Source organism: Cuculus canorus, chromosome 8, assembly GCF_017976375.1.
Source record: "Cuculus canorus isolate bCucCan1 chromosome 8, bCucCan1.pri, whole genome shotgun sequence".
NCBI classification, from domain to species: domain Eukaryota; kingdom Metazoa; phylum Chordata; class Aves; order Cuculiformes; family Cuculidae; genus Cuculus; species Cuculus canorus.
In genome coordinates, this window is record NC_071408.1 from 6,423,002 (window position 1) to 6,447,210 (window position 24,209).

At 38.6% G+C, this 24,209-nt stretch overlaps 1 protein-coding gene across 1 annotated transcript in view; it reads right to left on the bottom strand.

Annotated features, from left to right (window-relative positions):
• Nucleotides 1-24,209, bottom strand: part of KIFAP3 (kinesin associated protein 3) — a 70,767-nt gene that overhangs the window by 18,372 nt on the left and 28,186 nt on the right. Inside the window, exons 11-19 of the mRNA XM_009559858.2 lie at nt 24,052-24,152; nt 19,273-19,381; nt 17,827-17,939; nt 16,729-16,894; nt 16,391-16,516; nt 15,894-15,992; nt 14,360-14,445; nt 5,458-5,647; nt 1,251-1,350 (exon numbers count right to left, since the gene is read on the bottom strand). Coding sequence (XP_009558153.2) covers nt 1,251-1,350; nt 5,458-5,647; nt 14,360-14,445; nt 15,894-15,992; nt 16,391-16,516; nt 16,729-16,894; nt 17,827-17,939; nt 19,273-19,381; nt 24,052-24,152 — 1,090 coding nt within the window. The remainder of the gene's footprint in view (nt 1-1,250; nt 1,351-5,457; nt 5,648-14,359; nt 14,446-15,893; nt 15,993-16,390; nt 16,517-16,728; nt 16,895-17,826; nt 17,940-19,272; nt 19,382-24,051; nt 24,153-24,209) is intronic.

Sequence of the window (24,209 nt, forward strand, 5' to 3'; positions counted from 1 at the left end):
GCATTTGGAAGCGATCAGCACCATTATCCCTTTCCCAAACATGCGCTCCACACAAAAGGTTATGCACCAGTCTGAACTTGATCCTTACTGAGCAGAAATACATCCTTTTTTCAAGAGACTATCTATCAAGACTTACTTTTTTTCCTGATCTGAGCATTCTGGTTATTTCAGTTTTTTCTTAAAACACGTTTCCACCATTCCACCTTTGCTGAACATCCAGCTTTCGGGTGCATCACAGGTATATCAACAAACAAGTATAACTGTCACTTCCCTTTAACAATTACAAGAAGCCAAAGTGAGGGAGAAAAACCTTTTTTTGCTTCAGCTGCACATACTGTGAATTAAGTTCATATTTCAGAAATGGTGATGAAAGTTCTAAGTGGGGAAAATAACGTTCTTCCATTGAAGAGAAGCAACTTCAGCCACAGGGCAGGGCATATCCAGATAGCATCCTGTTAAAGTGAACTCTGTACCTTGACTGTAAAGCATTGTAAATATTTCCTCCTAATGAGTGCATATAATTCATGCTCTGTAAAAGTCATTATCCAAACATTACAGGATCTACGATGATTTCATTCTTTGAAATGAGCCTTTTCTATTTCAAACTCGTAAAGTCTACTCAGAAACTCAAACTGGACCACGTTGCTAACACTCAGAGAAGCAGAGGTCATTGCATAGAGGGGGAATTGAAAGAAACATCTCCCAGAAGTCAGGCCAACATCTTTTGCTCATCTTGCAAATTTTCAACGTGTGTGCCACCAGTAATCTGACTGAGAATACCTTGGGAAATCTTAGGTTAAGGGGAAAAAAAAAAACCCAAAACACCAAACCCACAAAAATAGTTTTGGTAGCTAGAAACTTATTTTTAACAATTTAAGATTATCGGAAACAAAAATCTTCTAGGTAATCAGCATGTCAAACCTTTCTTTAGATATTTCCCAACAATGTCTGAACAGTATTTGAATAATTGTCATAACATGTAGTGAGTTGTGCGTTGTTGTTTTACTTTCCTATCAGACAGCTTTTGTAAAGCTATCATGTATTACAACATCTGTGTTAGCATGTTAAAAGAAGACATGTAATTCAGTAGTAGTATGTAATTCAGAAGACAGACTAGAACTGCTTTTTCAGTATAAACCATTCCCTCCTCTAGGAGAACAAAAACTGTTGACCACCACAAATGAAGCCTTATAAAGAAACTTGAATAGCCACTGCTGGATTATACATATTCTTTACAAACAGCAATTTACCTGCTAGAGAATGGGTGCTGCCCAACAAGGTCTCCATTCTGAAGATGGTAATCACTGAAGAAATCTGGACTCACCACTCCATCAGGGGCTATTAGGCCATCTATAAAACCAAGAAAGATATAGTGACTGTATGAAGGAGCATGACTTAAGGGCAAGTGGGCAACACAAACTGTGCTGGCTTGTCTTACAAATTCATTAGCAACTTGCAGTATTTTCCAGGGGGAACGTCAAGCAACAATAACGGTGAAAACCAGCAACTTCAGTTACAAAAAAACCTCACTGGGACTCCAAGTAGCTCAGCCTACTACCCTGAAAAAGAGTTTCTCTTACCCCTTCTTCCTCAGGCTTGTAAAGATTATATCAAGACCCATCTTGTCTGCCCCATCACGAAAGTGAGCCAGGAAAAAGTAAAAAGAAGGGTCAAACATTAATCTGGGCCAGTGTCATGAGAGTAGAAAAGCAGCAAAGGTCTTAACTGTTCAGACTCTACCCTCCACTACTGTACCACTTAAAACTGGTTAAGAAAAACATGAAAGCAACTTCAAACCTATTTATTTCATCTCCCATATATTTTAATGTCTTCTAGCTGTTTCCTAAAAGGGTGGTCTTTTCACAAGATATCCTCCCAAGAACATAGGTTACAGGGGTTTTTTGTGTTTTTTTGTTTCCTTTATATTAAAACACTGGCATAAGATGATACAAACATTTGTAAAGACAGCAGCATTCCTTAAAGATTTCACAGTCTGCTTGCTTTATAAGGAAGAAAGAAAATTGGGGACTAACATTTTCACTTTCTTACATCAGTGTAAATCTAGAGTGTCTTTGAAGTAAAGTCAGTGAACTGACCCTAGCTGAATGAAAGCCCAGCTTAACTCTTCCCTGTTCTCATTCACAAAGCACATTTCTTGGTACTATTAAGGGAACAGTTTTTACTCGATAATTATTTTTAGCCTCTAATCAGATAAAATAAACTATTCCATTAAAACAGACCCCAGGTCATCAGTTTGTCTCCACTGCTGTATGAAAGTGACCCCAGGCTGGCAGTGCAGAAAGCATCCCAGTAACAACAAGGCAGAAACAGGTACATTCAGACCAACACTCTAACAGAAGAGAGAGATTCCAAATGACTAGGAAGTTACAAATGCCATTCCACTTTAAAAGAAAAGAGATAAGATCCAGGGAGTCACAGGCCACTTAGCTTAACCTCTGTGGTTTCAAAACTACTAAAACTGCCTGTGCAGGAAGCAGTGGGAAGTTACTTACAGACACAAGGGCTTAGAGATGACGAGTCAGGCATTCAAACAAATCTCCCTGTGCTTTATGAATTTACCTGAAGTTTTTTGAAGATAATATAGTGACAAATGATAAAAGGAATAGAATTGACACATCTAGATTTCTAACAGACATCTGATGAGGTGCTACAGAGATTCATTTAGAAGATAATACCTCAAGGGAAAGTGACGGAATACAATGCAACAGATTGTAAATGAAAAATGCTAGCCCTGATCAGACTGCATTTAGCAGTGTCAGATAGCTGTACAAGGCTATATTCTAACTGCATACATGTGTACACAGCATGTGAAAGAGTATTACTTGACAAGCAAGTAATCTGGCACAGATCGGTATTACTGTCTTTCAGCAAGTTCAGCGAGACACGAGTGCTCTGTGATATCGTATGGATGTAAAACGACCAAAGCGGAAGGGAAGCTGAACTGGCTATGGTTAACACTTGTGCCAAGTTTTCCTATCTCACCACCTATTATATAATTTTCACAGAAATGAGGGGGAACATTAGCATTTTTATACCTGCAGCACTGCTGATCAAAAGCAATCCATTTAAGTGACTAAGTATTTTAAATAGTCAGGTTTGGTTAAAACTTATTTGAAAGTTGAGAGACTTAAAAACAACTAAGCAAGCACTAAACTTTAACTCTGATATGAGAGCTACCACTACTTACAGTATCTTCAATCAAAAGCGCTAACATTCAAAGCGTAACACTCAGAGTTATGGCTCACATGAATTTACAGGAAAATGAAAGCACATGGGTAGCATCGTCTGCATATAATGTGATTACACAGTTAAAGGACATCTGCTGTTATGTACATTTCAACATAAATTAGGGTTATGTACTTTTAGAGCAATAGACACTGAGCTCATGAAGGTAACTTCAGAGATTCTACCAAGTTTTTCACATAGGTTTAAATACCCCTGCAAGAGATGCTGGTGCATCACTGCAATGAGTAACTCCTCTCACCATCTGTAAACTCCACTGCTCTACAGCTGAGGGGGCCTTGTACTGAGTGTCAGCCATTAGTGATTTTAGAAATTACCTGCAAATTGAAGTACAAGCAGTTCATTTCTGAATGCACAAAGATTTGTTGTTTTGTTATTTTTTTGATGGAGTAATACTGTCTTTCAGAAACCCAAACATCTACTCCAACTGGTACAATAATCCATAGCCTTTTCAAAGGAATATTACGTCTTCTCTGGCCACATCTCGAAAGTATAAATCTATCAGACTTCAGAAGCGCACCATTACTAGCGCTTGTTGGAAGGAATCTGAGAAGTGAATCTGTAGCTTTGAATATAATCACCTACTCGTATACCTTTAAAAACAAAAACACTTTTCAAACATCTGCAGAACACATCATTGGAAACCTGCCTTTCCTTCCCGGTCAAATACCAATCCCAACACAAAAATCTTTGTTCAAATAACATTAAGCCTGGAACATAAATGATTAAAAGCCAGGAAATTCAGTGTTACTGATGCCACTCCAACTAGCTCACACTCTTGGGAAAAGAAATGGCCCTATGAAATAAGCAGAGGTTTATTATTATGAACTGTAAAGGGCAGCCTACAATAGGCATGCTGGCACCTCTTTAACCTAGCAAGCCAAAGGAGACTCGGTGTAATAAAAGACCCTGGTACCATACAACACACGGTGGCTCACACTGCTAACCTTGTAGGTCTAGTAGAGCAAGACAAAGCCGCAGGTCTTAAAAGGGAAACACACACCAAACACAACCCACTAAAAGGGCAAGTTGCTATGGCTGACATATGTCATCAAAAGTAGAAGAAAAAGAATCCTTAAGTTCTGACATCCTCTGAGAGTAGTTTTTGAAATGCTACTGAGATCTTCCACAATTATCTTCTCACAGCAGCTACAAGTAATGCTTATGGGTTTTAGTTGGTTTTTCTTATTACTATTCCTGCAAATTCATCCAGAGTCATAGCTTTGTGACTCATGCTTCATAGCAAAGGACTGGACACTTATATGGAAAATAAAAACCCATGGACTCAAACCAGCAATTAAAAAAAAAAAATCCATTCACACACACTCATCCAGGAGTTTGAAAAGGATATAAAACCACAAGTTTGAGAGCATAAGCCAACTCCTAGTTATGAGAAGTTACGAAGACATTTATCCGGTGGGCAAATTATTTCACAACTGTCTCCTGAAGTGTTTTCTGAACCTCCCTCTGAAACAGTTGGCAATACTGGACTGGATACATCAGTATGTTAATCCAGTATGGCAACTCCTATTTTCCTAGTAACCACAAAATCTTTACGAAGGAGAGAGAGCGAGTAGATTCCACTTGAGATGCCCCAGAAATGTGCCATCGTGCGCTACTAACAGGTTTAAGCAAAATGATGAGAAATATCTTTTTTCCTTAGTGTTAATCTCAAATAAGAACATGACATTCTTCATGACAATAAGAACATTTGGGGTTTTTTTTAACCAACTTATTTAAATTGTCAAGTAATAAACCTTTTTCATATGAGGAACTAAAAAAAAAGTATTTACAGAAGGGATTCACACGCTTCCCTAGATGTATGACAGCAAAATCATACAAGCAGGTTAGCTGCAAGTCACAGAATGATTGCCTCTGCTTAGAAACCTAAAGTTTGATGTGGCTCAAGTGAAGTCTTTCATCAAGATCTGCAATAAAAATTCCATTACAGAACTAACACACAAGGCAGAATAAAATTCAGCATCAAATCCCATAGCTGTGAATTTAACAGGGATGAGGAAATGCTTGCATTTGCAAAGCAAACAAGCTATGGGCACAAGAAAGGGACATGAAGAACAAGGCTGGGAATATCTTAATTCAAATCAGTCCTCCCTCTATAGCCCCAGGACAAGCTCCCATTCCAAACACAGAGGTAGCAAGCCCAGTCCTGAATACTGGTATATACTGCATTACCTGCATTGTAATAGAGATCAGGTCGTTCCAGAATATCTCCTTCATGGATGTAGGGCTCAATAGGATCATCCCCATACAGGCACTGCTCACTGTCATCCATCTGTCGACTCTCCACCATTTCCAGCCACTGAGAGTTGTGCCATCGAAATTTCTCACTCTGGATTTTCTTAGCCCATTCTTCATCATATTCCTGTTAAAAATCACCACACAGTATTCTAGGATGATGTAAAGGCAAAGCTCTTTGGTTTAACAGGAAACACAGAGGAATTTAATGTCAGCAAAAGATCCAAGTTCCAGGGGTCAGTGACAAATTCTCTATTCAGTTTGCTGAGTACACTGAGCAAACAAGGGAATGATTTTGCAAGCAGCAGGCATTATTCTGGTTTTGTACATGCAGCAGTACAATCTTTCCTCCATGGTTTGTAACTTTACACCACCCAGAAAAAAATCCCGCTCAGAGCAAGGAAGTTCCATCATCACAGTCTCATCATTTGGTTTATCCAAAAGAGCTAGTTACTCTCAATTTTCATGCGGGAACAGTAACTGATTCCTAACACTGGCCAAATACCCTGTATGTCCTCATTAGATGAGCATTCACTAGCACAACCAGTCACTAGAAAATACAACAAAAGAAGTGGTGATAAACCCACTAAATCTTTATTTTGTTTCACTAGGCCCCGTAAGACAGGATTTAATGTTCAATTTCTTGTAAAATTTTATAACAGTTTTCTATGTTTAATACTGAATAATCACAAAAATGGTACACAAGAATTGTAATAGAAAGGATATCGGAATCCAAGATACAAAACTAAAATCTGAGAGGAACTTCTCCAGAAAGCTGAGGAAACCAGGACATAGCTTCTGGCTACTGCGGAAACAATATGCAGAGGCATAACATTTCAATCTGAATTACAGCCCGACTGCACTCAAGTGATGCAGTATTCAATACAAAGGAGAATCAGAAGGAACTGATGTAGCCTATGGACACTGCAATCCGCCGTTGAGAAGGCTCTTCAAAATAGGCCAGACTAAGTGGGCTGCTGATTATCACTGAGGGAACACAGACCAGTGGATAAGACTCAGTTTCCCACTATTACTGGAAAGACACGGAACAACTAACTATATGAGAAACATCAACATGTGAATTCTGCAGATGTTATCAATTTGGGAAGACTCGCAAATGAGGCACCATGGTTAGTACATTCTTAATCAAAGGACTGTGAACAAGAATAACATTCATAACCAAAGTGCTTCTATTTGTGGGAAGAAATATCCGCGTGAAACAGGTCCCAACTTCCCTGTCTTCTAACCCAACAGCAAAAGAAAGAAAATTGAAAAGCACTTCTTAATTCTCACGTTGCTTAACACAGACAGATTTTTAATCTAGACAGACTTTCCTCGGAGATCTAGCTAGATTAGTTTAAGAATTTGCAAAGCTGTTTTACTTAGCTCTGAAGAGGATGAAGAGTGGTGACACAGTTAGATACAAAGCCTGAGCTGCAGAGGTGGCAATTTCTTTAACTGCTCCAGCTAGGCATGGAAAAGTGTATCTGTCTATACCAGAAGTCAAAAAATAGCAGTGAAGCCAGAGTATGTTGGCTTAGTCGTTCAAGTGAAACTTCTGAAGTCCCTACAGACTGAACCTGAGCTTTTAAACTGACTTAAAATTCAACCCACCTTGTCTTCACTGCTGTGAACCTAGCACAGGCAACACTCTCCACTCTGTGCCTTTTCCACCCTTCTGACTGGTCCATAACACAAAAACCAGCTGGCCCAGCTACTCTGGCAGAGGCTTCTCTGACATTGCTAATGAGTACCTCAAGCATCCATGACTTCATGGGGAATCTCATTGCACTGTGGAACCACAAACCCTTCTTCTGTGGTAGCAGGGTTTTAAACCTTGTTTTATTTGAGATACAGCAAGTTTCTCTTGGAGAGCAGAGTGTAAATTCCCTTGTGACAGGACATTCATGCAAGTACCTGCAAATCTGGGGCTCTAATCAGTCTGTGGCACTAATATGAATTTCTCTAATTCCACCTCGGATCAACACTAATTACTAGATCTTTCCTGCACCATCCTGGCATGTAAGTGGCCCTGTTCAAAACCTGGTCTCGCGCATAACTACCATACACAGAGTAGGTATTGCCTGTGGGATCTATAGATATTCTTAGTACCCAGAGGCCTCAAGCACAATTCCACGTTCCTGACAGCCATACAATAATGCAGCAACCTTAGGGAGGGAGAAAGAAAAAGGGAAAAAAAGTCCCAAAACCAAACACATAGACACTTCATGCCTCCACTGTTTGGAAAAAGAACATCTCATGCTGTTTCTGCCTCTTGATTGTTTCTGCCACTCTCAATTAAAAGGATAGAGATAACACTGCAAAACAAGAGTCTTCTTGGAAAAACAGGCTGATCACTGAAATTTATAAAATGACCCATAAAAAAAATGAAGGATGCGACTTTCAATGATGACATCTGACCAGCATCTTGGAAATATCTCCCTTACTGCCACTGCCAGGCTACTATGTCAGCCTCCAGCAGCTGCAAATTACTTACAAGCTTTAGAGAAACACCTTGGAACTGCCAGAAATCATACTATAGTCTTAAGAAAACTATTCCCAGAAGTCATGATTGCAAAGAAGTGAGGGAAAATAAACAAATTTAACAAACAGCAATTAGATTAATCTGTGGGAAAGACAAATCCCTCTTACATTATCTTGTTTATGTTAAGAAGTTCTCGAAAGCAGAAAGGCCAGCAGCTAAATTACTGAATTCATATTTGCCATAAACACACTTTAAAAACACTTTAATCTTTCCAAAGTTACAGTCCCAAAAGAATCCCACTTGCTTGACATCTCTGTTCCATCCCACACCACTGTCTGAACAGGCTGAATGTCTGTCACAAGCAGACATTAACTTCTTGCATCCTTCTAACTATATTAGTTAACATTTATCAGACCGTTCGTTTTTTTTTCTTTACACAATGACAACAGGGCTGAATATTCCTATGTATTCTACATTTCCCATCATATATTAAGAGGCAAAAAACTCCCACATATTTTACCTCAATCATTCATCTAAATTTTGGAAAACAGGACCAGCAACTGATTGGCAAATTAGTGACAATAAGATTGAGCATATTTGCACCTTACTTAAAAATCCCAAACTATCGGTTCAAGCTGTTTGGCTGTTCCATTACATTTGTCACTTGCGTTTCACTATGAATGAGCAACAAGAACAAACAAGTGACCGCACCAGAATCTGATCAATTATAGGTTTTCTCAAGAGTTTCATTCTGGCAGCAATCCTAGAAAAGGACACTTTGCAATAATCTGGAGCAATTTACACAACCTCAGCACAAAAATGTTCATCTAAGTACCATGAGATCAGGAATATGTCTGTAGATTTTCCACAGAAACATGCAGAAACACCACAGGGCAAATGATTAACGGAATAACATCAGAATGGAAGAAAAGTTGTAAATAGAGGAATACGGCCAAAAGGAACAAAGAAACCAAATTAAAGAAGTTTAGAGCAAAACAATTCCCTAAAAAACATCAAATCTTCCAGTAATTATACTTTGAGCTATTAAAAACCTACATTTTTTTAATTTTGGTTTTGTTTTTTTTTTTTTTTTTAAACACATGAACACCTCATTTACTAAGGAATTCCTGCAAAAATGAAACCAGAAAACTAAATATAATGGAGATACAAACATAGCTTTGTGCCTTCCAGCCCTTTTAAATGTTAGGCTACTAGAAAAGCAGTGGGTGAGGGAATGAGAAGAAAGTGGACAGAACGTGTCCACGCTCCAACCCTCCTGCCCTCCTCAAATACTGCATGCTCAGAAACATAAAAGGAGGAATCCTGAAAGTTGACTTTATTCTCTTTGGAGCTCCCTGACATCACTGTTTTCAACATTCGGTTTCCATAAATCCAGAAGTGTCACAGAAGATGTATGGTTCAACTCCATGAGGAATGTGCCATCCTTTTTGAAGTTCTACTTCCAACTTTGTTTACTACTTAACCACTGAAATATTATGAAGCGTTAACTGGCCTATTATCAGAGTGTGTCTGTTCCCTATCAGGGGTCCCCTTTGTCACTGGCTTCCGTCACACCTTGTATCTGATTAACACACTATAGGATAACACAGAGCCACACAGATCTGCTTTGTGTTCTCTCTCAGCTGATGAAAAACAGATTTTCCTTTTCACTTTAATGTGGTTGCCCTTTAATTGGGTCTGTAATAGGGTTCATTTGATTTGATTCCTCATACTAAACTAAAACTGCTTTACAGTAAGTAGAATGCTCATGTTCAAGGCTGTACTTCATGACATGTTACATTCTTCATTATTTAAACATCCCTAAAACACATAATTTATGTGAAAGGCTAAATTAACCATATTAAGAAAGAAAAGATTTATCTCGTCTAGCTATCCAGAAGTTAAGCATGTCACATGAACTATGTGCCTCTATAAACCAAAGACAGAAACATATGTTATGGATCACCTTCTGCAGGTGTCTCCAACACCTACTTTAGGGTAAGCACCAGCAGAGGGCAACTCATCCACAGGCCAAAATAAATCCTTCTACCACTTACACCTGCACAACTCAGAGTCACTTCTTCCCCATCAGCCTCATCACTAAATATACTCTGCTGAGAAGCTCACAGAAACCCACAATATGAAACTAATGGCAAGGCAAAGAGTAAACATTCTTGCCCCCACATCTAGGTGCCTACATGAAACACCATCCACAGGGATCCTGTATTGTCAACAGCCGAAGAGAAAAACCTTTTTTTCATTTTGAGAAATGTAACGTTTCTCATTGGCAAGTTCTTATAAGAGTGATCAGTCTTGCAACTCCAAAGAGCAAGCACCAGCGCTAGGAGGGGTTCTGTCCAAGGTCAGTTTATGTGAAGACACTAGGACCCTCCTGCCCTGTCTCATTCGTCTAGTCCAGGTAGAGCCTTCCCTGCTGGGTGGGTACTCTTTGCCACTAATTGCAAATTCAACAACGCAGAAAGTGATCACTGAAAAGGCATGTTGAGTTCAGCCTGCAGCCCCGCACCCCAGCTGGTCTTCCACCTCTGCATTCATGATTGCTAGAGGCAAACAGGGAACAACAGACACCAGAAAGAAGGAGAGTTTTGAGAACTGAAGGGAGAAACTCTTCTTCTGGAGTGGGTACAGCAATCTTCATGGAAAGCGAACACCAAGCTGGAGTCAAAGGTTATCTATTTTCAGAGTACGCTGCCTATTCAAATAAAGCCTGTACCAAATCCCTGTGGTCTGCTCTTCCTCAATTCTGAGAGAGCTGGCCAACATCTTCCACAGCTGGCCCAAACTCCCAGAGCACTGAGGGTTTCCAGCACATTCCTGCTTCTTATGTGAAATTCCAGCATTTCCAACATAGAGGATTTGTGTCAGGGCACTTCTCTAACATGGAAAGATGCAAGCCATTCATTAAAACATCTTTCCATATGAGGCAAACATTGTTTGGCATTCATTACAGATACCTGGGGCAAAGAATGAGAGCTGGAAGAACCCCTTAGGCACAAGGCCTTTCCCTAATCACATGAACAATACTATAACTATGGAGAAGACGTTTTACTTCTGCATAAAGCACCATAATCCACTCTTGATCTTAAGAGAAAAAAGATGGTACAGCAGGCTTGGATTCAAAGACGTAAAAATACTTAACAGGAAAATGGGGAGAAAGTGGGGAGGAGGAAGGCTCGGACTACACAGCCCATGGACCTGGTTATGGGTACTTAAGTACCCTTCGAATTAATGAAGAAAATCATTTAATTGCAATAGGAATGAGCTAGGAACAGAAAAAGAATGAGAAACATGAGAAACAAATAACCCTCTCAGCTCTTGATTATATTGTCTGAGGCAAACAGAGTAAAACCCTCTGGAGTAAACAGTATTCCAGAAGCTTTGAGCCGCAGGTGTCCAGACTTCCAAGGCAGAGGAAAAGGCAATTTCATTTGCTGGAGATTCTTCCAGCAGCTGTGGATTCCAGGCTTTCAGTAGAGCCATGTGACCTGTCGCACTCTAGGTGCACAAGTACACTAACCTAGCTGCTTCCTACCAAGACTTGGCATGACACGAGACTGAAGCATTCCTAAATTAGCAACACAGACTTTCTTTTTGACAAAAGGGATTTCTTGAATCTACCAGTGAAAAGCTGAGACTCTCCAGTATTTACTGCATATGCTACAGCAGCACATCTTTTTCAGTTCATCAATGGCAGAGCCCAGCCAAGCTGTATTAAACAAATCATCACTAGCGTAAGATTTCCGCAATTTCTGTGACAATTACTTTACTACAGAAAGCATATTTCCCCTAAGGCTTATAAGGCATCTGATTTCCTTCAGTGTTATTTCAATCACACTACACAGAGCTTACGGAGGAATGAAAGAAGCATTTGTTTCCCCAAGAAGAAATTACTTTCAAATCTCTTTTCTCCAACATTTAGTTTCTGATTTCCATCATCAGAGGAACTAATCCTGTCAGCAGGTATGGAACAAGACTGAAAACTTGAGTTTTTCTTGTGGATTTAGCACAGATAAGTTTCACCAATCTTAGAGACTATGTAAGTTCAAACACCTCCAAAGATACTGTTTGTGTAGACCACCACACAATCAAACACCTCATTGTTTACCGTATCCTCTGAGCTGAATGGCAAAGCACTCATCAAGAAATGAGGTTCTCATAACTGTTTCATATTTCATATTTTCTCCTAGCACCATTCAGAATGTGTTGCCTTCATTGCCAGTGATTTTTGGTACTGGCAGAACGTAACCAGCTGACAACATTGCCAAGAAAGCAATCAATTAATTAGTGATGTTCTCCATTTTCCAGAAAGGTGGGCATATCGTGCATGCAATTCCCCGCATGGGCACAGTGTTAGTTATGGTTTATGCAACTAATCACCCAATAGCTAGGTAAAACAGCTAAAAAGACCTTATCAGAAAGGAAATTGTAACGTACCAGTAAACATTATTCTAAATGTGGCACTGCTCCAGAATCAAAGAAAAAAAATTTGCCACCCTATAAACCCACCGCAGTAAGTGCTTGCCGTCTTTGCCCCTACCCGCAATAACAGCAGTACCATGTTATTTCCTTCCCTTATTCTTCTTCAAGGCCCTAGAAATCCTGCGCAGTACTTCCTGCAATTTGAGAGGCCTTTCTAGCTCTTATCACAGCACTCATTTATTCACACCTACCGTAAAGATTACCTCTCTTAGGAAGACAAAAAAAAGCACAGTACATTTTATTTAGATGTTAATATTGAACGTGAAGTTGGGTCTTAATCTACTACTTCTTCTAGATTCTACAAAATAAATGTTGCTAATGATACTACTTATACACTAGGATCCAGTTACTGAAAAATTATGTACCATATTGTAAAGCTCTCCTACATGAAAAAAATCAACCTGAGACACCTGGAAATTTCAGCGGCCCCAAGATAAAACAAGCGTTGCGAGCACTCAGTGTCCAGCCTCACCAACAGGATAAAAATTTCTCCATTTCCACTGGGGATGTCCCTGGAAATAATTGGTCTTGGTAAGCTGACCATGATGCCCATCATAAATGGACAAAATGCAAATTTGTCATAGTTGAAATCTTGCCCTTAATGAACGTCAACAGAAACTCTACCACTAACTAATGGAGCACGATTTTCATCCCATACCTCCATGAACCAAAACCAGCCAGACAAAAAGAAAACGTTTTATCTTTTTACTTTTTTTAGATGATTATTAAATTAGAAGGCATTAGTAATGAGTATAACAGAAAGAGACAAAACGGACTACAGTATTGTGCAGCATAAATTAGGTCTTACACTACATTAAACCTCTTGGAGCACAAGCCTCGATATGTGCCATTCAACTAAAGAAGAAACTAACTAAATGAAAGGAAAAGCATTACAGTAGTCAAAGATGCTACTCTTGACTCATATTTAAGTTCCCCTTGGCAGTAAGATTTAAATTCATGATAGCTACTCTACATCCAAAAGGATCAATAATCTGTATACAGGATGTATAATCTTAAGATGCAATGAAATGCTGAAATTTCTTATTGCCAACAGAAGTCAATCCAATTAAACAGGCCAGGAGAAACTTTAACAACAAAATGCAACTTTTAAGTGGAATAGTTTCACAATATCTTCACTTCAACGAAAAAAACCCTAGAAAATATCAATAGTTCCAGAGCCAAGGACCCCAGAAGGAGATTATAGATGCTATACATGCTATACAAGCTGATAAAGCAAAAGCCCCTCATAATTTAGTATTCTTTTTTTTTTCCAATTCAGCAGTTTAATATAAAACAATTGTCCCAAAGTTTATTGTGATCAATGGGTAGTTGGACAAACTAAGTCATGTAGCTAAAGGAAAGCTACCCAAGAGTGCAAGACAATATTAAAGAGTTCAATATTATACTGACTGTTCCCCCAGCAGAAAACAAACAGCTTCAGGATTGTTGCCCACATTTTCTTTCTGAAACAAATACTGGCATCAGGCAATGCAGAAAAGTGGAATAAAAGCTGCTGGGTAACAAGAGCCATTTGTTTGGAGGACCAAGAAATAATGAAAGCTTGACATACTTATGTAACATGATTAATTTATTTAAGCATAAAAGCATTCTTTAAAAGCATCTGTGGTGTAAAGCTAACTGGTATGAATTTTCAAAGTATATATGCACTTTTTGGAAGTTTGGTACACAGCCTAGATTAATGATTGTCATTGTCCCATGAAAACTGATCTTTTACCTACACAATTAGAAAGTTTATAGAAGAACTAGGTTATTGCTGCTTAGTTCTTTTAGAGTTCTTTCATGTAAAAAGGCTCTTGAAGGACACATGATAAAAAAAAAATAAATCCAACTTACCGCTATAATATCCAGGGTGTTGTCACAAACTTTTCGAATCTCAGCATTTTTATCATGCATGAGGTCTATAAGATATGCAGGAGCCTCTGGAAAGAAACTGTTAAGGATAAAAGCTATTTTTTTCACAGCCCTGGGTTCTTCCAACAGCAAATTTCATTAAGAACCTTCATCAAGAATTTTCCAACACATGTGAAGTTCAGCAGCCTTCCCTCACCCACTTCTTTAAAAAAAAAAAACAACCCATTTTAAGATACTCAAATATTCTTCAGAAGAAAAATTTCTTTCAGAAGAAAAATTATATGCTCCTTATAAAGAAAACACATTCTGGTCTGTTACAGGAAATCCATTCACCTAATGTGTTTGTCTAAAAGGCACAGATTCTGTGGAATCGTTTACTCTTTTGAGACTGTTACTTTTGTAATCTTTAGGGAGTTTTCTTGTTTGAAAAAAGGTTTTAAATGTATTTGTCTCAAAAATACTTAAGACAATCTATTGTGCAAATGACTGCATTGATACTTGCCTTGTGCAATCCAAATGAGAAAAGCAGTGTTGAAATGTTAGTGCTTTATCAATGCAGATACAAAGAGTTGCGATTTATTTTTTTTAAGGTAGCTACCTAGCAGTTCAACCAGGAAACAAATGAACACCATCCCAAATGCCTTCTCAAATATTACGCAAAGCTTAAGGAAAAAGCATTATTAAGAAGTAGTCCTTGTTTTGTTAGCAAAGTAATCCCTAATCTGCTGCCCTTACAAGTGCTCTATTCAACCTGTTCTTTGTTTCAACAAAATTTAACATTCAGTCAAGAAGGCCAGCACCTCTTTCCAGTTTTCAGATCATCTGAATGAGCTCAACACAAGCAGTAATTGAAAGAATTAAATAGTAAAGACAGAATACGAGTTATAAATACCATATAAAAATTATACCAATTGATGATACGAGGAAACTGAAGAACAGATTCAAACATCAACAGACAGGCAAAAAAAAGGAGAAAGTAGAAAGCCAGGAACATAAATTCAGAAGTCTTCACAGAGGAAAGACAATGGGAGACTTATGCCAAACATAATACTCGAAGAACAATCAGGTGGACCAAAAATACAGATCAGGCATTATTTGTTGGGACTGATATAAGAAAGATTGTTATTAAAGTATCTCAATGCACATAACTTCAGGCTATGCAGTATCGATGTATAATGGTGCAGTGCAGGAAGTTTGTCTATGTTTTATGTAAGTTTTTCTATGGACTATGATTTGCAAAACAAATTCATACAGTAATTCAGATTGGATATGCACTAATGGGTCATCTGGCCCAGCAATCCTCCTCGTCCCTGTTTGCAAGCAAATTAACTTTGAATCTTTACCATTGATCTCTCAGTCCTTCTACATGCCTAAGCTGCTTGAATTTTTTCTTTAGCTGAAACAAACCATTTACAAAGAAACCTCTGAGATGAGGAGGTTTATGCAAAAGAAATATAGGCCAAACATCAGTGATGGCTGCCATTAATTAATAAATGTTTAATCTTCAAAAAGATACGGGTTTCCTTGATAATGACATCTCTGGTGGCTTGGTGGAAGACCATCTGATAAAATACATATATTATCTGGCAGACAAACTCATCATCTTCCTGCTGAGCTGCAAGGAAAAAAAAACCCAAACAATTTCAGATCTGATAAGGAGAAGCTCTTTATGCTTAGAGAAAGCCCATCTCTTACACTTCAGCTAGACAGTTGAGTGCTATGCCTGAGATTTTATCTCCTGACAACACAAAATGAGTGTTTTCTTCCCTGCTCCAGTCAAGCAGAATGATAACAGATTGCAAAAAGAGTTGTGGAGGTGTGGGAAAAATCAAATCTATTAGAGAGAGAAACTGACATGTGGTCCATCAATAATGGAGTAATTGCTCCTCTTTTCATATCAAAAGCACCTAGCGCTGCCTTCCAAGAGAAAATGAATGGTGCATTCAGTTACAGCACAGCTATGTCAACTAAACTTCTCTAAAAAATAAGACCTAAAGTCAACCAGCAATATACCATTAAGAAGCTCAATAAGTGCAGGAATGATTCCAGATTTAGCCAGCAGAGCAGCACAAGAGTCATCCATAGAAACTGTTCCAATCATTATCACCACTTCTAAAACGAGGTCATCTTCTGCAACACCTGGTAAGTCAGAAGGCAAAAAGCATTATCTCACAGCAATCCTTAATCTTCTGGCAGTGCATATTTATTAGTAGAGGCAGTTCTGTTCTTTAGTGCTATGTTTCCTCAAATAACCACAAATTACAAAGGTAAACAGACTCCACTCTGAAAGAGCACTCTAATTATTCTTCAAGAGACTCTACTTTGAAAGACTAATCAAACTCTGTACAGACCTGGCTTTAGTTTATCCTTGAGGTATGGAACCAGTTTGTACTCTTTCAGCACAAGTTCCCAGTCCAGATCTGGTAAGGTCAGATTTGCAAGTGTTCCCAGACATTCAATCACAAATTCCTCCTCTTCATCATTTGATATTTGAGCTGCTAAGTCACCAACATAATCCTAAGGAAAATACAGCAACAAACATTACATGTGAACAATCTGGGGTTCTGAAGAACTCAACTAGTTCTCAAAAATAACACCAAGGAGATTTTTCTCCTGAAATGAGGGCTAATTAGGAAGTTTCAATTTCAGTTGAAGAATGACCCAAGAAAACATTTCAGCATTCTTCCTCTCCATTCTTTCACATTCAAGATATGTAGATCATTTTCTGGGATGTTCCAAAAGTAGCTACTACAGATACAGTTTGAGAAAGCTGTTAGAAAATAAGGGAAAGAAGATAGAGAACACCATACAGTGTTAGCAACAGTAATGGAGTCCTCTTCCAAAAGATGTGGAGAGATGAATCAAAGATTTGCAATAGTCATGGATTCTACTCACTAATTCCATACTGCTTTAAGACAATTTGATATTCAGTCTTCATTTTAATGACATGATTAAAATTTCTACAATTTCGATGTTGTACTTCCCTTGCATCTTTTGAAAGGGCAGCTTTACACGGTTAACTGAATATTTTAAGTATTCAAAATTTTTGATTATAAACTTATACAAACCACATGGCACAGTGAAAAAAAAAACAAACCAACAACCAAACCCCACTTTACTTTGCCCTCTAGCACTAAAAGCAGAGATTTAGGGTAACTGTTAGTTGTTATGATTTGCACCCCAGCAGCTGAGGTTTTTTGTTTGCTTGGTTTTGTTTTGGAACAGGGCTTTATTGGATACAGCTTAAGACCCGTTTTCCCTGTAGTGAGGGATCCAAAGCCCAATCTACCAGTGGAGACAGCCTTATAGAACAAAACATAAATAAACCCATGGCAGCTAAGAAAACTTAAACTGGACACCCTGTAAAGACAAAACACAGCAGCCTTCCAAAGCCAGTCTATTCCAGCAGGAAGAATCAGAGACTACATAAGGTAACAGATAGTACTTACAATAAACAGGCTTTTGGTTGGTCCATCATGTTGTGAAATATTCCTGATCATCTTCATTAACAATGGGTCCTTAAATTTCAAAGCCCGCTTCATTAGCATTTTCAAACCATTTCCTGAAAAGAAACACACATTTGGGAAATCCTCCAATTAAAAAAGTGAGGAAAGTACTGCCTGATCAAAAACCACCACCCACACACAAAATAAACAACTTTAACTCTTGAAAGCTCCAAAGGAAAAAGTGAAGAGTCTAGACAGGAACTATTTCTTCTTCCAAGTTTAAGTTGACAGGAAAACACTTGCTTTGTATAAACTCTGTGGTTTCTCTAAAATAATGACTATGACTGTATGTACTTATGGGACACTTAGGTCGGATACTTAATTTAATGCTTTTGCTGCGATTAAATAGTTACTCAGACCAAGAAAGGTTCTAGACCATTCTCTATCATTGGTGCAGTTAGTGGAGATGCACACAGCTGCTGGTACTAGCACAGGGACTTCTCTCCCCACTCCATGGGATAAATACATTGCTTAAATAAATAGTTTTAAAAGATTATTTACCAGCCCTGTAGAGACCAACACATGGAAATACACATAACAGAAATAAACAGATCTTCAGTACCTGACTGCACAAGGCAATTCCCACTGATACCATTATGTTTCCAAAGATCACCTTGCCTATCTAATAACACTACTAACTTGAATTTCATTTCAAACTTCAATACGAAATGGGCTCCTCCCCCTTCTACAGATCTATGCATACAATTTTGAAGTGAAATTGCTGGCCATAGAATCCATTGGTTACAATTGTCCCTTTCAAAGTCTAGCAATTTATTATAGTAGTTAAACAGTGAAAATTTTGAGCACAAGTGAAAATCAGAGCTACTGAATACTAATGTTCCACTTAAAACTGCTAGTATGAAAATAATGAAACTTGAAAAGCAATCTAGAGCTAGCGGCAATCTAGAGAAAGCTGCTGAAAGGCACGCAGAAACCATCTATACCACATAACAAAACACTAGAACCCAAAAGATGCTCAATTAAAAAAAAATAATTAATTGAATGGTGCAAGGAAACGAGATTACTGTGCTATTAATTTGGTATTGGCAAGTGAAACACCAATTAGCTGAAGATAGATTTTAGGCATCGGATAGAACAAAATGTCTCCATGCAGCCATAGTTTCCCAGTGTGTTTTACAGAACTACATGCACATGAGAGATATGGGCATATGTGGCTACCTCGGTGTCACTCCTGCCACCAAGACTAATTTTTGGGAGGAGATGGCCATTTACTTGCAGTCGTTACCCAATAAAGTACATTTTACTTAAAAAAGTCCAACATATAAATTTATAAATAACTCAATTATACATTACTTATGTATAAGTATATATACAAAATATATAAAGTGCTGTCATCTCCAAGAAAAAGTAAAATCTCAGTATCCTTACCTTCACAGATAAGTTGTACATTTCTTTTGTTAGCAGCAAGGTTAATACAGAAAGAAATAAGCTCCAGGTCAACTCGCTCATCAGGACATTCAAAAAGCATTTTCATTAACTGCCGAGAAACACAAACACACTTAAATCATTAATCTTTCCAAAGCATTAGAAGAGCAATGCTATGATGTTGACTACAGTTGTGTTTTTTTTTTTTTTTTAAATAAAATTAATATTCAGCATTTCTATAGGAACAGTAAAGTTATAAAGGTCAAGGGCATGAGATGTATAGTTCCATTATTTGGGGATAACAATGCTTATAAAGTGTCAAAAATGGCAGCCACTCATCACCTTAAATTAACCTGGGTTAGTTACATTTTATTGCTGCCACTGATTTTTTTTATTTTCACTGTATTTATAAAGTTGTGAATGAATAAAGTTGCTTTGAAAGTTTAGGTAGACTTAATACAGAGAAAAAAACCCATAACTTTGTTCCACAAAAAGTCAGATTAATAGCCAGTAGTTTAAGAAATTTATGACTCTAAACAGACACTTAACTGCAGAATAATTCTACTATTTTGCTGTGAGATTACTCTGTTGGTAGGTAAATTAGCTGTACCTGCAGCAGCGTGCTTTTTCTTTGCAGCTTCTGTTGCTAAAGTTCAGCACTGCTGTATACCAAGGACTCCTCAGTAATAGTCCTGTTCTTCTAGTAACAGGACAGAACAACCTGGGTTGATCTAAGTAGGCAATTGCCTACAATCTTGTTCCAACAGTATAGGAAGTTATCAGTGAATTCCCAGAATTCCTTAGGCAGATAACCTATGGTGCCATCATTTTATATGCCAGGCACTTGCATTGTCTGAGACATCACAGGCGCTCTAACATCATTTTGGTCAATACAACCATTCTTTGAAATGACATAATGAATATTCAAACATGGCTCAAATGTATCTCTTTCTTTCCATGTTTCCAACCATGGCAGACAAGTTGCATAGCTTTCTTACTGGGGGGCCGCATGACATCACCCTGTTTGCTCCTAAAACCTACTCACTACATAAGACACGGCAAGATTATAATGCAAAGCAACACGATCATAGAATCATAGAATAGTTTGGGTTGGAAAGGACCTTAAAGCCCATCCAGTTCCAACTCCCCTGCAATGGGCAGGGACATCAGGCTGTCCAAGGCCCCATCCAACCTGGCCTTGAACACTTCCAGGGATGGGGCAGACACAACCTCCCTGGACAACCTGTTCCAGGGCCTCACCACTGTCATGGTGAAGAAATTCTTCCTTACGTCTAGTCTAAATCTGCCCCTCTACAGTTTACACCCATTCTCCCTTGTTCTATCACCACAGGCCTCTATGAATAGTCCCTCTCCAGCTTTCTTGTAGGCCTCTTTTCAGGTACTGGAATGATAAGTGAGATTACTGAAAGCAGAAGCAACTGAACATAATGATAAACAGGACACAAGGAACAAAACCCATAGCTCAGTTTGTGTCAAAAAGGGGTGGGGAGAGAAGGAAGTAAAAACTGATCATTAAAAATTTGTGTGTTTGCCCCCTGGTGGAAAGACAGTTTGTAACGCATTAAAAATGAGAGAAAGTGGGTGAACAACCCATTTAAAGGGTGGGAGGTAAACGGAACAATAGGGAATTTCACTCTAAAGTATTTTACCACAGCAATTCTGTATGTTTATCTACTATCAGACAGCAAATTTTCATTCCAAACAGACTCAAATAAATTAGTAAAAATTTATGTTACAACACAGATACCAATCTCTTCTTCTGAGACTTTCATGTACTGATTTAAAAGCTATTGTTCATTTCTTCCTCCCTTTCTTAAAAAGATAGAATCAGATTGCCTAAGTTGTTTTAAGAACTTATAAAATCCGTAGTTTATTAAATCCGTAAGCCTGACAGTCACATAAGAGTGAATTAACCCGAGAAGAAAGCTGCCACTTAAGTCAAACATGAGCGTTCAAAAATCACCCCCTGCAACTTCTCTGTTACAAAACCTTTAAAAACAGATTTTTAAAACCCTTCAAATAATTTGAAGGGAAACATTCTCATTACTGACACAATACAAAATCCGTGGAAATGAGATATTTAACAAGATGGGATTACACTGCTAATTACTGAACTACTTCTCTATAAAAAGAAAAAATATATCCAGTTTCAATTAAAGCCATTACAATTTTAAAATAATAGTTTCGTACGAGCTCCATGTTTCCCATTATGTCTTCATTTAATTTGATTGCTTCTTGTGCCACTTCAAAAGGAAGAGTAATTGCTGCCAAATAGGAAATATTAAAATTGAATTTGTTCTGCTTTTACTATGTCCATTGTCATCTTTTACTGATTTAACAGGAAGGCAGTAAAAAGACTGCAGCATGTGCAATGAAGAGGCAGTAGTGTTCAATCAGACAAGTCCCATATTGAGTATCAGATACCACAGACCAGGGCTGAAATCACTGCGTCTAGACTCTCTGGCACCTGCCTTCACTTATTTACCAGTGACCAGAGGCCAACCCCCACAGCTCTCTGTTCACATACACCTCTGTCCAACCCCCTCCCCAAGCCCAGCTCCAACATCTTTGAATGATTATGCCAGAACTGCATGCCTCAGGAATCTCTCCTGACCGGCTACTCCCTAAACTCTGCTGTTTGAAGTGATGCTCTGGTTTCTGAACTTCAGCAGATAATGGCGGACAGGAGCAAAGGGTGCTGTCAAGAGAGGACGTTTACCAGCATTAAGCTGAAAAGAAGCTTACAGATCAAAGAGGGGCCAAACACGACAACCGTGGTAGAAAACATGTGGATAGCTGTGGAGAACCCTGCACACTGCTCTGCGGTAAAATATTAAATATCTCCATGACATCACTGCCCAACCATGCCCTTTGATTGGCCAGGTTATTACCAATAAAGGCTTTTATAAGCATCTGGATGGCATTTGCACCTATTTAAACAAAACGCGCATTGCTGAGGTCTAAACAAGAATGAACTGTTAATACTCACTTTTAACTGTTACTAGAATAGCACCCACTAACTCCTGCAATCCATAAGGATGTTTACCTGGGACAGCACGCGCAAGCCCTTGTCAAGCACTTTGTTGGTTCAAAACGACAACAGGGGTAAGATTTTCTAATTACTTTCTACAACAGCTAAACATTCATTATTGAGTACTTGCCAATTTAGACGCACACCTTTCCTGAACAGGAAACAAGCCTACAGAAGAGCACATACTACTAAGAAAAAGAGAATCTGGTTTTCCAGGGTAGAATCAGATGGCAGGAAGTCTTTTTAAAAAGCTCATTTACTTTTCCTGATGCCTTCTCCACTTCCCCATGTTCTCTGCTATCTCCATCTTCCTTAATAACTGTTGTAATTTTGAACATTCATCAATAAAATCTGGTTGTCCGGCTTGTTCTTTGTGACCACTCAGCAGATGCAAGTAATTGCACCAACCACTTAAGATTCAATAGCAACAGGTATCCTTCGCGTTTTGTAGTTATAGCCCATTCCAATGAAGGCAGAAGACTTGTTTCCTGCTCCACTACTCTTTGGATACACCTCTGTAAGCATCAGTTTGAGCAGCCACTGCCGATCAGAATGATGGTGTTCACCAACACACAAAGCATGAGATCAATGCAGTTTCCAAAGCTCTTTACATTTGGCACAAGGGATCCAAAAGCCACACCAAGATTCCCTGAAAATGCGTCATAAGCGAGCCCTGAAACAGTGCATGAATTCTGGTTTGGCCAGTTACTGCTAAGAACAAGGCAGGTCCCTCATATCACGCAAATGCCTTAACTGCTTCTTGTGGCAGAAAAGGCAGTCAGCTGGATGTTTACAAGACCATTTTGTAACATATACTACTTATTGCCACCAGTTCTCTCCTCTCTGTTCTTCAAATCTTCCTGTATTTGGAAAAACATCACCATCTTTGTCATGAGATAATGACCAGAAACATTCTGAAAACTTTCCATGGCAACTTCCCATTCTGGATGTAATTGATAGTAAAAACATGTTTGGCAAGAAAGAAGACATCGTGGTGCAATTATGAAAAAGCTACCAGAGTGCTTTTACAGAACAGGCTTTCTGAACTCCAACCTCATTAGGACTGAGAAAAAGATCAATAAGAGAGGATTTGGTACTTGTTAAAAAAAAACCCTATAGAAAACAGCAAATAACACAGAAAATAATACACAGAAACCCCTGAACAAACCCCCAAACTCCATATTGTCTGTGCTTGGATCAAAGACTATGACAGGAGTCATAGGCTTTGTACCCACCTGCAGTACTTTGTACTCCCCTGTTTTACGCACCTGCAGTTGGAAAAGGAATTGTCATGTGACAACACAGTTTCCAGTTCATATCCTGTAACACTGAGATGTTGAAATTTTGATACCCAGCGGGATGAGAAAAGAATGCCTTCCAAAACAGTAAAGGAAATACTTTCCACAGGTTCCCTAAGAACCTGCTGTGAAGAAGCTTTAATCTCTTTCAAGCATTCTCGATCTTCTGCAGAAATTCATCGTCACCTATATTTTTACCAATTCATTGATGCAGCTCAAGTGTTGGCAGAACTGACAGAGACTGTCACCCCATCCTAGGGATCATTAAAGGACAGCAAGAGCAGTCAGACTGCCCGAGGATCCAGCTGTGGTGGTTCCAGCTTCCACCTGCGGGTGTCAGTGCGAGCTCTACTATCAGCAAGGAGAAGCCAGGCACAGGGTGTTAACTCCTCATCGCATCTTATGTCCCTTGTAGAGAATGAACACACATACCTGTGGGATACAGTCTGTATAGGCAAACATCGATTTAAAGTGGTCATCCATGCTTACATGATACAGAATACATACAGCTACTTGCTTGTAGTTTTCATTTGCTAGAAGGAGGAAAAAAAAAATCCATATTAATAGAAGCCTGGTATTTTAGGTGTCAT